We start from the raw sequence: 16,795 nt of genomic DNA, 5'->3' as shown, positions 1-16,795 counted from the left end.
GGTGGGAAGAGTGGGGTGGGCATTGGGCGGGGCTGCGAGGAGAGGCTCCGGGAGGCTGATAGGAGCGCGCTGGCCGCGGAGCTCACCTTGCTCGATCTCGTTCTCGCGCTCCGCCAGCTGCTCGAAGTCGCGGATGATGGCGCGGGCCGCCAGGTGGTGGAAGGTCTCGTTCCACAGGTCGGCGTCCTGTGCCTCTCCCCTCTCCGGGCCGGGGGGCCCCAGCTCAAAACTCACTTCCCACTGCAAACGTTGGCTGTCGCGCAGGCCCTTGACCACGGCCTTGCCCAGCACCGGGCCTGGGGTAGGGGGCCTGCCGGGACTTACCCGCTCCTCGGACTCGGCCAGGGGTTCCCAGTCCGAGGACGTCTCGGTCTCGAAGGTGGAAGGGTGATGGGACGGCTCTGCGAGTGGAGGCACAAGCAGGCCGTGCTCTGAGCTGGGGCACAGAGGGATCAGCCCCCAGGGATATCAGTCCTCCCCAGGGCGCAGACATCCTTAAGCAAGTACAGTCTTCTCCCGACCCTCCACCTCAAGGAACACAGGATTCCTTCCCTAGGACAGCTGGAAGGTATGGGCTTCTCCCCCAAATGGGGCAGCCCCACCTCCCAGGAATCCTTGAGACGGCCAGATATGCAGAAGAGAATGCAGCCTCAGGCACATCTGGGATCCTTGCAGCCAGCCCAAGGGCCAGGTTGATTGGGAAACAATGAGGTTCTCTGGCAAGGATGGGCATAACCGGTCTTTCTCCCCCAAGGGCATGGACAAAGACATTTGCCCTCAGTCCAGTGTGGCGCCTAGGTGGCTCAGTCGGTTGGGCGTCTGACTTCAGCTCAGGTCATGATGTCACGGTTCGTGGGTTTTCGAGCCTTGTGTCAGGCTCTGAGCTGACTCAGAGCCTAGAGACTGTTTCAGATTCTGTGTCTCCCTCTCTCTCTGCCCCTCCCCCACTCATGTTCTGTTTCAAAAATAAATAAACTATAAAAAAAATTTTTCTTAAAGTCCTATCATCTGAAGCTGAAGAATTCCTCCCTGTCCCCAGTCAGGTCCTGGACCCTGTGGGCACTTACCCAGGTCCCCAGGACTACGGCTGTCTGAGGCAGGCTTCAGGTTAGACCCAAGATCCAGCTCTTTCATGGGGCTCCAGGTTTGAGTCTCCTGGCCAGAAGGCAGGCTGGGCTGGCAGCCTTGGGGCAGCAGAGATGGCCTGCGGGCACCTGGGCCGCTGAGTTTGGGGCCCTGGCTCAGGTCCGGACCGCTGTTGAGCAAAGGCTAGGAGTGCAAGAAGGAAGGAAGGAGGCTCAGCTCCTGGTGGCTGCCTTTTCCCCCCAACCCTAGCCACAGCTCCTTCCCTGGACACTCCAGCTCCTGCGGGGCCCAAGGACACATAACCTACTCACCACTGCCCATGAGGAACCATCAACACAAATAATCTCAAAGCATGGAAAAGTCCAAAGCTTGGAAAACCATGGAAAATCACATACCATGCATAATATTCTAAACCCACTTTTTTTTTTTTGCTGTAAAGTTTAAAACTTTGTTGTGTTGGGAGGAGGCTAAAATTATCAGCTTTTTCCTTATGTCTTCTCATATGTCATGCTCAAAAGGTCTTTCCCACTTAAAAAAAACTCTTCTAGAATTTTTATGATTTATTTTTGTTTGCTTAAATCTTTGATTCACATGAAATTTATTTTGGTGTAAAGAAATAGAAACCAGTCTTTTCCTTGATTTTCTGAGTAGTACAGCTCTCAACACCATTTCCTGAATATGGTCCATTCATTGAATTTCTAAGGTTTATCAATGCCTTGCCTCTCTCCTGTCAAAGCTCGCATGTACATTTGGTTTTATTTCTGGACTTTCTTTTCTGTTTTGTGCATTTAATCTATCTATTCTTGCGCTGGTACAAAAAAAAAAAAAACCAAAAGGCAAGGGATAAACTGGGAGATATATTTGCAACATTCATGACAAAGATCATTTTCAAAAAAAAGTGCTTATAAATCACTGGCGCAGGGGGGAGGCAGAGGTAGAATGTGGGTTCAGGGCCTCTACAGGCAATTCACAGAAAATGTATCCAATAAATCCATGAAAAAAATGCTCTGCCTCATGAGCATTGCTCTAAATTAAAATAAGGCATGATTCCCCCCCCCCCGCCACCTCCCCCATTTTCCAGATTGGCAAATACTTAAACATTTCATGACACACACTGTGGCTAATTGAGGAGACAGGGTGTCTCTCTTGGACTATGGATGTGGGTGTAAACTGGTGCACACCTGTGGGAGGAGCCTTAAACAGTGTGCTATCAACATGAAATGTGCCCAGGCTCCTTTGACCCAACAGTTCCATTTTCAGAAATTTAATTCTGTGGAAATACACAAGGATGCAAATATCTATGTGCACGCACTGTATGTAGATTGGCTGCAGTAGTATTTGTGAAAGTGAAAATCTGGAGACTATAAAAAATGCGCATCAATAGGGGTTGACAAATAAATTATTATGGTAGATCAATACAATGGACTGCTACACAACCCTGAAATCAAAGTGGCAGATTTCTTCCTACCAATGTGGAAAGCTGTCCAAGATCAAACATGTTTTAAAAAAGTAACTTGCAACTGTTCAGTATTTTGATTGTGGAGATAGTTACAGGACTATGCGTTTGTCAAAACTCACGAACGATTCACCAAGAAGAGGAATTGTACTGTAAACAAAAAAGTGAATTAAAAAGACATTAACAGGGGCGCCTGGGTGGCTCAGTTGGTTAAGTGTCCAACTTTGGCGTGGGTCATGATCTCATGGCCCGTAAGCTTAAGCACCATGTCAGGGTCTCTGCTGTCAGCGCAGAGTCCACTTCAGATCCTCCATCTCCCTCTCTCTGTGCCCATTCTTTGCTCGTTTTCTCTCTCTCTGTCTCAAAATAAATAAATAAACTTAAAAAAAAGACATTAACAAAGTAAATTGGAGATTTACTTTTGGATTTTGGAGATATCCAATAATAATTGGATATAATTGGAGATCTGTGATGTGATTATTGATAACATATATGTGGTGTGTGTGTGTGTGTGTGTGTGTGTGTGTTTGTAGTATTTCTGGAAGGAAACACTTTATACCGGACTGAACTGTTTGAGGGTTTTTGCTGCAAACTCTGAGTATGTATTACTTCTGTAATTAAAGAATGTTAAATTAATTAAAAAGGAATTTTGTGCCTCTGGGAAACTTGGTATGCTCGGTAGGGGGAGCGGACGGGGAGGGGTCAAAGACATATACAAGGTGAAACAGAAAAAGCGTCTCTCAGGTTTTAAGGCCAACAGTTAACCATGGAGTCTTCCTTATCTCTGTCAAGTATCTACTGAGAAGAGGACTGTGCCTCCCTATTAGATGGGGGCTCCTTAGGGCAGGGGCTGAGGTCCTCCTTCCTGTCTCTTCTGGGTCTGAGGTCTTGGGGACCATACAAGGGTTTGGGAGAAAAAAAGGACTGTCAGTCATTGTTAGGATGGCCCCGGTAGGAGCTGGTGCCCAGCCAGGGCTGCTGGGTCCCAAGGGATCCTCAGTCCCCTTCTCCCATGATAGACTGAGATTCCCCTCACCCCTGCCCCACCATCACCGCTCCACCAAGAGACAGATGCTGCTACGGCTTCTATGGCAACAGATTAATCTAAGATTCAGTCCTTCACCCCTCCAGAGGCTGCAGGGAGTGTGTACGTGCTTGTGCTTGCATATGCATGTGTGTGCATTTGTACAAGTGTGTTGATGAGAGTTGGATTGGAGAAGAAGCCAAGCAGGGGATGAGGGAGAGATGAGCAAAGAGGGGCCAGAAACAAGCAGGAGAGAGCAGATGCTAGGCCTCCCAGAGCTCTCACCAAGTAGGGTTGCATCTAAGAGACACCTACTGTATACCAGCTGCTGCACCAGGCACCTCATCTCTTATCAGCCATTGCCTGCAAGAGCCTTCCACTTGGTTCTCAAAACTATCTGTTGAGGGCACCCTCCTGCACTGTTGGTGGGAATGTAAACTGGTACAGCCCCTCTGGAAAACAGTGTGGAGGTTCCTCAGGAAACTAACAATAGAACTCCCTTATGACCCAGCAATAGCACTGCTAGGAATTTACCCAAGGGATACAGAAATGCTGAGGCATAGGAGCACATGTACCCCAATGTTCATAGCAGCACTCTCCACAATAGCTAAAACATGGAAAGAGCCTAAGTGTCCATCAACAGATGAATGGATCAAGAAGATGTGGTTTATCTATACCATGGAATACTACATGGCAATGAGAAACAATGAAATCTGGCCATGTGTAGCAACATGGATGGACCTTGAGGGTGTTATGCTGAGCGAAATAAGTCAGGCAGAGAAGGACAAATACCATATGTTTGCACGTATAGGAGGATTAGGAGGAACTTGACGGAGGACCAAGGGGGAGAAGAAGGGCGGAAATGGTGGGGGAAAGGGAGAGAGGCAAACCATGAGAGACTCTTGAATGCTGACAAAAACTGAGGACTGATGGATGTGGGGGGGAGGGGGGGATGGGCATGAAGGAGGGCACTTTGGGGATGAGCACTGAGTGTTATGTAGAAACTAATTTGACAATAAACTATTTGTAAAAAAAAATGTATAAATAAATAAATAAGAAATGCTATCACAAAAAAAAAATATCTGTTGATGGCTGTTATTATCTTGATCGTCTGCACAAGCTATTCTCCCCATTTCACAGAAGGGGAAATTGGGGCTCAGAGAGGGTAAGCAACATGCTTAAGGAGCAGATTCTGCCTGAGTCCAAGGTTAGTGTCTTCCACCTGGCTAGGCACAGACAGGGGCCTTCAGGGACATGGTGGTAGTGTCCCTGCCCCTGGGGAGTGTAGGAGCTTATGGAGACACGGGGAGCGATGGGGGCAGTGGCTGACCATGGGAGAGCGAACGGTTGCTTTTATGGAAAAGGACCTAATGATGGCAAAGCTACGTGAAGCCCATTCTTAAGAAAACGGGAGAAGGCATGCAGACAAACCCCAATCTGGTTTAGGACAGTGTTTCTCTATCTAGTGATGTCACCCTCTGCTCCCAGGGGATTTGGCAGTGACTACAGATGGTTTTGGTTATGGTGACTGGGGGTGCTATTGAGTTGGTAGAGGCCAGGGCTGCTGCCAAACATTCTACAACACATGGACAGCCCCTGTGACACAGAATTATCATATCAGCAGTGCTGAGGCAGAGAAACCCTGGTCCAGCTGAACGGTGGGCGGCTGGTCCTGCCCGGGCTCTAACTCTGCAATGATCTCTGCTAAGGGGGAATGTGCAATCCTTGGGATTTGCAGAAGGTGCAGGGCGATAGAGGAGGGAGCAAGGGCTTTGCAAGCAGAGGGCCCTGGGTCGCAGTCCCCCGACTGGCTATATGACCCTGGATAAGTCACTTTTCCTTTCTGGCCCTCAATTCCCACATCTATACAGAGTGGGGGTGGTCAGCTCCCCCCCCTCCAGCTCCTCTCCCAGGAGGGCTATAAAATCACACGAGTGTAGATGGGGATACTCCCTGTTGGCTGGGAAGTGTGTGTACACGGAACAGGTGATGTCACTGGCCAGCGGGTACCATCATTAGAAAGGAGGCCAGGCAGATGAAAATGCAGAAAAGTGAAGAGGAAGTGACCCGTTTGGCAGGAGAAGTTGTGGACAGGCCCCCTCCTTGTGGCCACAGCAGGAGACACAGCTCTCTCCCCATCTATGGCCCTCCCAGCTCCAATCTGCCCTGCTTGGTACCTGCAAATCAATCTGCCACCACGAGGCCTCTGTGCTGCTCTGGTTGGTGAGGTCCTGAAGTTTGGCTTTCCGCAGTGGGTATCTCCTGGCAGGCACTGAGGGGTCGCTGGCTGTGGCGGCCCTCGGGGAGGGCTTGTGGTTGGTGATCTGGTTGGTGCTATATGCCCGCCGTCTCTGGGAGAAGTCCAGACCTGGGTAGGGTGGTGACAGGGGAGCCATCAGTGTGGAGAACAGTGGGAGAAGAGAGAGGGGCTTGCATACTCCTTTCCTGCTTGGAAACGTCTTGCATTTTCCACTGCTTGCCTGGTGAAAAATTTACAGGTGTGTCTCAGCTCACCTGGCATTCAAAGCCTTGCCAATCTGGTCCTAATCCATCTACCCAGCTACTGTCCTTACTGCTCCTTTTTCAATGTACTGTGTGGTTCAAATATACCAGATGAGTAACCAATTGTGTCTGTGTTTTCTAGGTATCACACGTCCACACCTTGGGTCAGTTTCTGCTGCCCAGAATCTCCTCTCTCTTCCCTCTTCTTCTTCTTCTTTTTTAATGTTTTTAATGTTTATTTATTTTTTGAGAGAGAGAGACAGCATGAACAGGGGAGGGTCAGAGAGAGAGGGAGACACAGACTCTGAAGCAGGCTCCAGGCTCTGAGCTGTCAGCACAGAGCCCGACGCAGGGCTTGAACTCATGAACCGTGAGATCTTCATCTGAGCCAAAGTCAGAGGTTTAACCAACTGGGCCACCCAGGCGCCCCTCTCTCTTCCCATTTCTAAAAATCAGTGCCCTCATTACGTCTTTGTTGATGTCTTGTACCAATGTGTCTTTCCTTGGGACCCTCACAGCTTGTTAAACTTTCCTGTGGTCCCTATCACTCTGCTTCTATCTAAGTTAGGGCTGATCATGTCTCTTTCACTAGGCGGAGAACTTCTGAAGTACAGGAGTGCACGTGTGGGTTACCTTTGTTCCCCAGATCTGTATTTGATACCCAGCCTTAGTAAGTGATCCCTTCTCTCTCTCTGCCCCTCGTGGGATTCTCTCTCTCTCCACCCTTCATCACTTGTGCCCTCCCTCTCTCTCAAAAATAAATAAATAAATACCCTATCACAGGAAATTAACACCATAAAGAAACTTTGGATGCAGACAGCTCTTAGCTGTCTGTACCCTCCCTCTTCCAAGTTTGATGAGCGTAGCTGAACTGCTTAAAGTCTCCAAGGCTCTGTTTCATCACCTGCGGATAGGGAGAGTAGTGCTCATCGGCACAGGTACTCATTGGCACAACTGCAGTGAGACTGTTTGTATCAGACGCTTAGCACATAGTAGATGCTCAGTAAAATGTGGCCACCGTGGCCTCCCTGGAAGAGAGAGGGGAGCACAAGGAGCGTCAGGCTAACCAGGGCTGGCGGTAGAGTCTCCAGTGGGTGGCTGGGCGTCTTTGGGCTGCCTCGGGCTGAAGGGTGCGCCTGCGCCCCTGGCATAGTCTCTGCTGTCCGGGCTGGGCCCCTCATCCTGTGAGTGGTAGAAGACGGAGCTGCTGGACTCCTGGGAGTGCAACAGGCTGTAGCGTTTCCTCTTGTCCTGGAGGGAGGGACAGAGAAGAGCGCTGAGAGTGAGGCTAGATGTCGGAAAGAACACGTGCTGTGCAGCAAGCCGTGTGACAGGAGGCGATGCACCTTCCATCTTTGAAGGCCTGGGGTAACAGGGCAGCTTTTTGCCGGCTTGATTTATTTAGGCAGACTTCTGTTTAAGAGCTGCTGGGTGGAATTGACTTTCCATAACATTTATATTGTTTATATTTTTAATTACCTTCTTTATTTAAACATTAAAAAAAAAAATCCTAAATGCCACTGCTGGCTCCAAATCGATCAGCAAAATCAGCAAAGTTGAACCTTCTGTTTCTCCCATTCCATTCTCCATGATAGAAACATATACACAAAACATAAGAGCTTTGGGGGATCACTTTTATATTACAAAATCTGAGCTGTATTACATTTATCAGTATCTTGAATTTTGCGCTTAAAACATTTTGGAAATCCTGCATGTCAACTATTCTTTTTAACAATTGACTGAATAAAATAGTAAAATTATTTTTAAGCATTTACTTTGTGGCCATTTATTTTTGCTGCCATAAAAATTTGCTACAGTGAATCCCTGGGCATGAACCCATTATATCACTTTTATTTCTACGTGTTTGATTCTTGGGAGGAATTTCTGGGCTGAAAAGCTATGTATTCCTCATTTCATTAGTTATTTCTAGGTTGCTTTCCAGGGGGGCAAGTCATGTTTCCACCACAATATACAAGGGTACCCTTACCCAACGGCCCCAGTAAGCGGGAGAAAACTGCCATTCTCATGAGTAAGGAAAGAAGGGATCTGATGATTGGTAGGGCTTGCTGGTGATCTGCCGTCTCCCAGACCTCTGAGGTCTAGCCTGTTCAAAGACTGACCAACTTCTCCCTGCATTTGAATGCCCTACTCTCCACAACCCGTTATCCATTACCCTGACCATGATTCTTAGGAGACTCTAGAACATTCTAAAATCTGGAAATTTCACATAAAATTCTAACTTCTCTTGTAAGATTGAAAACACATTGAACACAGATCCCACCTTCCTTCATGGGAATAGTTTTAGAGCTGGGTGGGGACCACCCAATTCAGATGGGTGCCTGCTGTCCAGTTTGCCATATTCCTCATCACTCCTTACGGCCTTTCTAGGGACTGGGTGATTGCTGCTATCCTTCATGACATGTTCCCCTTTTATTTTTATAAGTCAGTTTCATTCATTTTATACCTGCACAGTCCCTCTAGGCAATGAGTTTGTGACTCCTGCTTAAAAATAAAAGAAGGGGACAAACCCTTCAAGCAGGAGAGGAGAGATTCACTAAAGAGGAAAGAGGGATGGGGAAATTGCTTCTCAGTCAATCTCCCACATTTTAGCATGAACTCCACCTTCCGTATGGACATTCCTCATTTTATCTCATGTCTGTCACCACATCCATGTAGATAAAACACAAACTCATCTGAGGAAACATGGCCTGAAATAGAGCGTTTGGGGAAAGAAACCCAAATGCAGTTATTACGAACTGAATTGTTTATCAAAATCACTTTGGGGAGATTCTATAAAATATAGGTTCCTGGGCCTTACCCTCAAAGACTTTGATTCAGTAGGCCCAGGTTGGAGGCTGGGGTCTGCATTTTAAGCGTTTTACCCCAAGGTTTCTGCTGCAGGGGATCTTAAGAACCACGCATTGGGGTGCCTGGGTGGCTCAGTTGGTTGAGTGTCTAACTTCGGCTTAGGTCATGATATCATACTCTGTGAGTTTGAGCCCTGTGTTGGGCTCTGTGCTGACAGCTCAGAGCGTGGAGCCTGCTTCAGATTCTGTCTCTCTCTCTCTCTCTCTGCCCCTCCCCCCCTCACGCTCTTTGTCTCTCAAAAATTAATAAACAATAAAAAAATTAAAAAAAAAGAACCATGCATTGCGATGACAGCATTTACCCAAGCAATGTCACCATGACCACATGCCTATGGGCTGGCAACCATGCCCCACAACTGTAAACCCCAGATCCAATTCATTCTCAGTAGTCTTTCCAGCTAAGGGTGGCTTTGTGGGCAAGGCTCTGGAATGTCTAAGATACTTACGGATCTGGGATGGGAGATGTATAAGGAGGCATCGCACACAATGCCGTAGCCCACCAGCCGTTCTCCAGGGAAGAGGGAGCTGGTGCTGACAGGTGAGATTAGGACCTCTGTGGTCTCAGGGAAGACCCACTCCACAGTCACATCACTCAGGACTGGGGCCATGGCCTTCTTCAGGGATTTGATCATCTGTTGGGCAGGGTCAGAACACAGGTTGGAGGCATGTCTGAGCATTCACAGATGAGGAGCACAAAGATCATGTGGGCGTGAGCATGAGGGGGTGTGAGCAGAGAACAAGACACAATAGGCCTCAAGGTGACTTGCCCAGCAGTGGACATGCCTCTGAGATTCCTAGACCTACTAGAATGCTTCTCCAAGCCTCACATTTTATGATGAGAAAACCCAAGACCCAAAGTAAGGCTGTGACTAGCCCTGGGCCTACAGAAAGCTTGTGCCAATATGTGGACTGGAGAGTGATCTTGAGCAAGTTAATTTCCCTCCTTGGGCCTCAGTCTCCCCTTCCGATAAAGTGAGTTAGTAATGTTCAGCTCTCAACATCGTTGGGAGGATTAGCTGAGATGCTGGATTTGAAAGAGCTGCCTCCTGATAAAAGTTCAATAAATGACAGCTGTAAGGCCGTTCAGTCAGTTGGGCGTCCGACTTCAGCTCAAGTCATGATCTCACTGTTCGTGAGTTTGATCCCTGCATTAGGCCCTGTACTGACATTTCAGAGCCTGGAGCCTGCTTTGGAATCTGTGTCTCACCCTCTCTCTGCCCCTCCCCCGCTCAGGCTCTGTCTCTCAAAAACCAAATAGATGTTAACAAACTTTTAAAAAAAAAAATGACAGCTGGGGTTTAGCATCAGCAAGGCCAATTTCTTCAAAGGTACTGCAAAGCTGGAGAAAATGATTTGGGGATGGTGGCAGCCATAAAAGTGCACTCCCGAATCTCCCTCGGAGGCAGACTGTGTCCTCTTGAAGCAAGGAATGCAGTTAGGTGATAGTCTCCAGATGTAATAAGGCTCCAGCTTCTGAGCCAAGGCCACACCTCTCCCTGGAAGCCCCAAGACAATGGCTGAGCAGGGCAGAGATGCTAATGCCTGGCATTTTGGCCCAATCTGATTACCTGCTAGGGGATCTTTGCTCCAGATCTTCCTATTGGGTTGGCTGAGACCTTGCCAGACTTGTCTTCAGGCTCTCCCTGCTCAATCCTGCTTCCCTTCCTCCCTTTCACAGGTATGAATATGCATCCTGGGCTGAAGAGTTCTCCTTCCTGCTTCTTCCTCTTCCCTCTTTCCCAGACGTTATCCCCCAATGAACCTCTTGCACCCTTAACTTCAGCTGGTTCCTGGAGGACCTGGGCTGACATAGGCATTTTCAAAGGGCTGGGTTATTTGTGCCAACTGTGCAGAAAATGGAGAGAAGACTATAATCTCCTTGATTTCTGGGTCCTTTACATTTGTTCTGAGCCACCATCTGTCATCATCAGGAATGTGGCCACAAATGACCCCAAACACAACTCGTATCCACAGAGGCAGTAACTCTTTCTGAAGCCCTACTCCTGCCCAACCAGTGGATGGAGCATGTGGATCGAGTGGCTGGAGACCAACGGATCGAGTGTCCAGTACCAGCTCCAGGAGTCGCCTGCTCTGTGGCCTCCGCCTCTCTGATTCTCACTGGGGTGTAGCGTGGCCCAGCGGGGGGCTCAGACCCGGATGAAATGAAGTCCCAGCTCCACCCCTGAGTTGCTGTATGACCGAGCTGGGCCCCTGAGGTACCAGCACCAGAAGAGACTGAGCCCCTGTCACCTACCTTGGGTTGCAGCCGTTCCCCCTCCACCAGAAACTCAGCACTGCCCTTGGACACCTTTGCCAACCCTTTCACCAGTCTGTGGCACACGTTGGGTCCAATTCCAAAGCTGTAGCACCTGGGAGAAAGGGAGGAGAGAGGCTGCTACGTCCCATCCTCTGTGCCATCTCTGTCCTTTTGGAGGGGAAAGGGACAGAGCATGAGCCAGAAGAGCTATCTCAGAGCTGATCCTAACATCAGACAGAGGACGAAGCAGAAGGAAGGGGGCCAGCTGCGGGCACTTGCATTCACAGCAGCCCATAAACTCCCACCCCGGGACAGAGTCTTCTGCTGAGGCCGCCCTTAGGAAGCAAAGGTGTGGACATCTCATTCCATCTGAACTCTCGAGGCAAAAAGGCAGACTTTGAAATCAGCCTCATCACCCTGGATGCAAAGCACCGTAGGAATTGGGAGTTCTCTCCTCTCCTTCCGGCATTCTTTATGATGTCCCGTTCAGGCACCCCCAGCCCAGGGCAGCCCAGGATAACCAAGCCCTAGACCTTCTGCCTGTGCCCACCTGGTGGAGAAGGCATGGTTTCGCACCAGTTCTAGCACCTTCCCGGTGTTGTTGACGGCACCGTCTGTGATCAGGAAGAGAAGCCGTGGGTGGCCTCGGTGCACTGGCTGCCGGATGATCCACTTGAGTGGGGAGAGGATGTTGGTGCCGCCCATGTCGGCCTGCATTCTCTGGATGTTCTCACAGGCCATGGCCACGCTCTCCTGCAGGGAAGTCACGGGCAGGGAAGGTGGTCCCCAGGGTCACCATATGGATCCGAGACTCCAACACCCCGGAGGATAGTCCTTTGTTTCCCTAGATCTTAGCTGGATCTCTCTGGATTGACTCATGTTTCCAATTTCTTTTTTTTTCTTTTTAAAAATTTTTAATGTTTATTTATTTTTGAGAGAGAGAGAAAGAGAGAGAGAGAGAGACAGAGTATGGACAGGGAGGCTCAGAGAGAGAGGGAGACACAGAATCTGAAGCATGGTCTGGGCTCTGAGCTATCAGCACAGAGCCTGATGTGGGGCTTAAACTCATGAACTGTGAGATCATGACCTGAGCCAAAGTTGAGTGTTTAACCGACAGAGACACCCAGGCGCCCCTCAAGATTCCAGTTTCAACCCTGTCCCATGCGCAGGAAGCATAGATGGTCACTCATTTGGGGTGATCTGCCCAATAACACTCCCTACCGGTGCCCTAAATGCTGTTGATAGTGTGCTAACTTATCAATGTCCTTTCTTTGTTCCTCATTAAAAATATAAACACCCCTGAAAAGGTAGCACATCAAGCCCCAACGGCTCAGCACAAATGAAGCTCATCCTTTACTGATGAGCAAGGCAGGAGGTGTCTGCTAAGAACATTACACTAGACATCTCAAGACTGTGATGCTAAATCCCTATGGTACTTGGAGGAAATCAAAGTTCCCTAACGTGGGCTTCAGATTCCCTTCCCCCTGGATCAATGCTGTGAAACCCAGCTGTCCAAAGACTCCTGGCACCAGATGGATGTCACTGCAGCAAGAACAGATTCTCACTGGCCATCAGATGTCCTGCTCCCGATTCACGAAGATGCTCTTTTAACGCCCATGCTTGGGGTAACGGCATGTAGCAAAAGTCTTGAAACATATATGTACCTTTTTGAACCAACAAGACTAAGGATTTATCCCAAGGGAATCATTAAGGATGGGCTCAGAGTCCTTGCTACAAAGATGCTAAATAGAAAAAAAAATGGGAGCAATTTAAATGCCCAATTGTAGGGATCTACTTAAGTAAGTCCTGATTTACCCATGTAGTGAAATACTAGGCAGCCATTAAAATTATGCTGCAGATTAATACTTACTGGCATGGAAATATGCTTATGATAGGCTGTTGTGGTATGACAGGTCTCACCCTATCTATAAAAAATGTGTGTAAACATAGAACAAGGTCTGGAGGGATTTATATTAAGCCTATAACAGTGGCTTTTCTTTGTCTTCTTTGTGTGTGTGTGTATGTGTGTGTGTGTGTGTGTGTGTGTATGTGTGTGTGTGTGTGAGGTAATCATGGGAGATTTAAAATTTTTTCTTATTGATTAGCCAGATTTAAAAATTGTGGGATTGGGGCATCTGGGAGGCTCAGTCGGTTAAACGCCTGACTTCGGCTCAGGTCATGATCTCATAGCTAGTGAGTTCGAGCCCCGCGTCGGGCTCTGTGGCTGACAGCTCAGAGCCTGGAGCCTGCTTCAGATTCTGTGTCTCCCTCTCTCTCTTTCCCTCCCCTGCTCACACACTGTCTCTGTGTCAAAAATAAATAAACATTAAAAAAATGTTTTTAAAGAAAAGAAAAAAATTGTGGGATTATTTTTGTATTTTAAAAACCCATAAAGTTATTTTTCACTGAAAAATGTTCTTCCTTCCTCTCTTCCCTTCCTCCTGTACTTTCTTTCTTCCTGTTCCTAGACCTGGATAAGATTTGCTCCAGTTCTGAACATGCTGCTGGGGCCCCAGCCCTCTTGTTCTAAATGGTAGTTTGAGCCCCCCCGCCCCCCACCTATTCACTTCACAATCCCCTTACCATTCCCTCCTTTAGCTCAGCCTTGCATGAGCCCATCGTTCTCTTGAAACAGGCTTCAGTGAGTGGCAGGCCTAGAATATATCCTCTCTCCAGCCCTTCCTTGTACCTCCTCTTTGTACACATTTATACTTAGCCTAAAATATTCCTTATTTTAAAGAGGAGACCAGGAACCTTGGTGGCTCTGTCAGTTGAGCCACCTAACTAGCCAATCTAACTCTTGATTTCGGCTCAGGTCATGATTTCATGGTTGTGAGACTGAGCCCAGCATGGAGCTTGCTTGGGATTCTCTGTCTCTCTCTCTCTGCCCCTCCCCCACTCATGCATGTGTGTGCATGCTCTTTCTCTCTCTTCTCTCTCTCTCAAAATAAATACACTAAAAAAAAAAAAAAGTATCAGAAGATGAGCTATCAGAAAATGACCTAGCCAGAGACAGCCTCGCAAATTTTCTGCTTCTAGGCATCATTGAGTTTCCATGTGGGGGATGGCTTCTGAGGCTGGTCTCAGGGTCCCCTGCTCCTTCTTTTTCTTCTTTTCCTCTGTTCCTCACCACCCACCCACTCTTGGACCCAGCCCTGCCCCCTCCTTACCTCATTGTAGGTCTGGCTGGAAGGGAAGAGTGTCTTAAATGTGGATCCAAACCCAATGACATTGAAGAGGCAGACTGGCATGAGGCTCTTAAGAGCCACCAGCATGGCATCCTGGGAGGTAAGAAAGGGGTATTCAGAATTCAGGAAGGAACTATGACCTCTGCCACCACACACCAGCGCTCTCAACCCAGCACAGAAGCAGCCTCCAGGCTGGCCTTTCATCCCCTGCCCGCACCCAACTTTGGCTTCTCCCTCAGATCAAGAAATTTGCTGACAGTGAGACCAGAGGCTGGATCAAAGCCATCATCATAAAACTTCTCACCCGTGTAGCAAGTCTGACTTCTCAAAGCCCGTGTACTATATTTGCTAGTTCCCTTTCACCTCCTGCTGATCCTGAGAGTTGGGGAGAGCAGAGAATATCCACTCCCTTCGGCAAAAACAAAATCCATGTCTCAGGGAGGCATGTGGCAGGGTCCAGGGCACACTATTCATGGAACAGGCTTCTGGCTTTCATCCAGGGCCTTCTGCTTTGGATGGACCCCCCCCTCCTCATTGTTAACTAGGGACAAGTCTCTTAGGGACAGTCTCTTCAGCTCATATTTGTTACATGCCCAGGAGATACTTTACATGCATTATGCACGTAATCTTCACAATAACCCTTTAGGCAGGCACACCATGATTCCCCTTTTATACAAGAGAAAATCGAGGCACAGAGAGGTAGAACAGGTCATTGGTGAGCATTCTGACAATAGTAAAGCCAAAAACTCAAATATGTGTCACCTTGCCTCTGAAGTCTGTCAACATTAAAGAGTTCTAACCTGCTTAACTATGTAACACCAGGAGATCTTGAGGAAGGTATATTGAAATAAATAATGACAAAAAAGAAAGGTGGAGAGATGGCGGGGGATGATGATGATGATGATCATCATCATCATCATCATTATGATAGCACAGTGCAGTGATAAATATCAAGCAATTACTAGGTGTCAAATCCTGTGCTAAGCACTTTCTGTTAATTATCTCATTTAATTTCTCTAACATGCATTACAGCACAGTGGTTAAGAAGAGATATTTTGAAGACATATGTGGGTTTTAATCTCACTTTTGCCATTACTAACTTGGCCTCGGGTTAGTTATGCCACTCCAATGAGCCTCAGCCTGGCACTTAGTAAACATTCAGTAAACGGTTATTATTACCAACCCAATGAGAAACATATTCATAGCAATGCCTCTGTTTTACAGATAAGAAGACTGAGGCCCAGGGGCACCTGGGTGGCTCAGTCGGTTAAGCGGCCAACTTCGGCTCAGGTCATGATCTCATGGTTTGTGAGTTTGAGACCCGTGTCATGCTCTCTGCTGACAGCTCGGAGCCTGGAGCCTGCTTCAGATTCTGTGTCTCCCACTCTCTCTGCCCCTATCTCCACCCCTTCCTCTTTTTATCAAAAAGAATAACATTAAAAAGAAAACTGAGGCTCAGAGGGTTAAGAAATTGCATTGGATTGCATATGTGCTGCCGAAGCAAGCACAAAATTGCACTGGATTGCAAAACCTAAGAACAGGACAGCTTTTAAAACATAGCTCTGAGATCCTTATTCGTGTTGGCTCTGCCTTGGCCCAGAGCTCAGGAATGAGGGGCTCTCCCTCACCCCTAAGTAGTTTATTGATGGCACCCCAGGAATTTCAGCATGATTTCACAAAGAGACAAACTGTTATATTCCAGAATCTAGAAGGAAACATTCGCAAGTGGGTCTTGGCAACTAGTGCAGTCTCGCAGGCTCTAGACCTGTGGCCTCTCTCCCATCCCCCTCTGCAAACATCACACATTAACATCAACCTTCTCTGTTCTCTCCATCTCCTTTTGCTGCCTGTGTCAATACATTTTGTTTCTTGACAAAAGAAGTCAATATCTGCTTATTTTTTTCATTAGCCGCTAATGTATATTCCTGCTAGCGGGAGACTCAGCTGATCCACACAGATTGTCTCTGCTCACACCTATTAGAATTTTTAAAGCCATGTTTTTGGCAGCAAGTGGCAGCTGAAGAATGAGACCAGCTGCAGGAAATGAAATTGGCTGAACTTTCCCCCTTGGTGTGGCTGTTCGGATTTCTATTCTCTCCCACCTTCCTGAGCCTAGTTTTTCCTAAAATGTCACCTAGTGGCACACAATTAAGGACCCAAGCGCACCCCACCCCCATGGTCTCATTGTCAGTGGGGAAAGGAGTGTGTGCCTGAGTAATTTCTGCACCTTTTTCTAAAAAGGACACGTGTCGCAGGATGGATTGTGCCAATGCAAAGCCATTTGTGAAGGGATGACCTTGAGCTCAGTGAGCTGAACTGGAAAAAATAACAGAGGAGACTCCAAAGGGGAAAAGGACTGACAGGAGAGTCAGAGGAAGTCATTGTCTGAAAATCCTATAGGGTAAAGTTTGGAAA

At 47.9% G+C, this 16,795-nt stretch overlaps 1 protein-coding gene across 1 annotated transcript in view; it reads right to left on the bottom strand.

The window, feature by feature from the left end:
- VWA5B1 (von Willebrand factor A domain containing 5B1) overlaps positions 1-16,795 on the bottom strand; it is a 50,132-nt gene that overhangs the window by 11,003 nt on the left and 22,334 nt on the right. The window contains exons 9-16 of the mRNA XM_039228955.1: positions 14,363-14,473; positions 11,743-11,945; positions 11,190-11,304; positions 9,382-9,567; positions 7,136-7,319; positions 5,744-5,934; positions 1,068-1,269; positions 87-401 (exon numbers count right to left, since the gene is read on the bottom strand). Of these exons, the coding sequence (XP_039084886.1) occupies positions 87-401; positions 1,068-1,269; positions 5,744-5,934; positions 7,136-7,319; positions 9,382-9,567; positions 11,190-11,304; positions 11,743-11,945; positions 14,363-14,473 (1,507 nt within the window). The remainder of the gene's footprint in view (positions 1-86; positions 402-1,067; positions 1,270-5,743; positions 5,935-7,135; positions 7,320-9,381; positions 9,568-11,189; positions 11,305-11,742; positions 11,946-14,362; positions 14,474-16,795) is intronic.

The sequence above is a fragment of the Hyaena hyaena genome, unplaced genomic scaffold, assembly GCF_003009895.1.
Source record: "Hyaena hyaena isolate Hyena2069 unplaced genomic scaffold, ASM300989v1 scaffold_35, whole genome shotgun sequence".
Classification (NCBI taxonomy): domain Eukaryota; kingdom Metazoa; phylum Chordata; class Mammalia; order Carnivora; family Hyaenidae; genus Hyaena; species Hyaena hyaena.
This window is presented reverse-complemented; position numbering and strand designations above follow the sequence as displayed.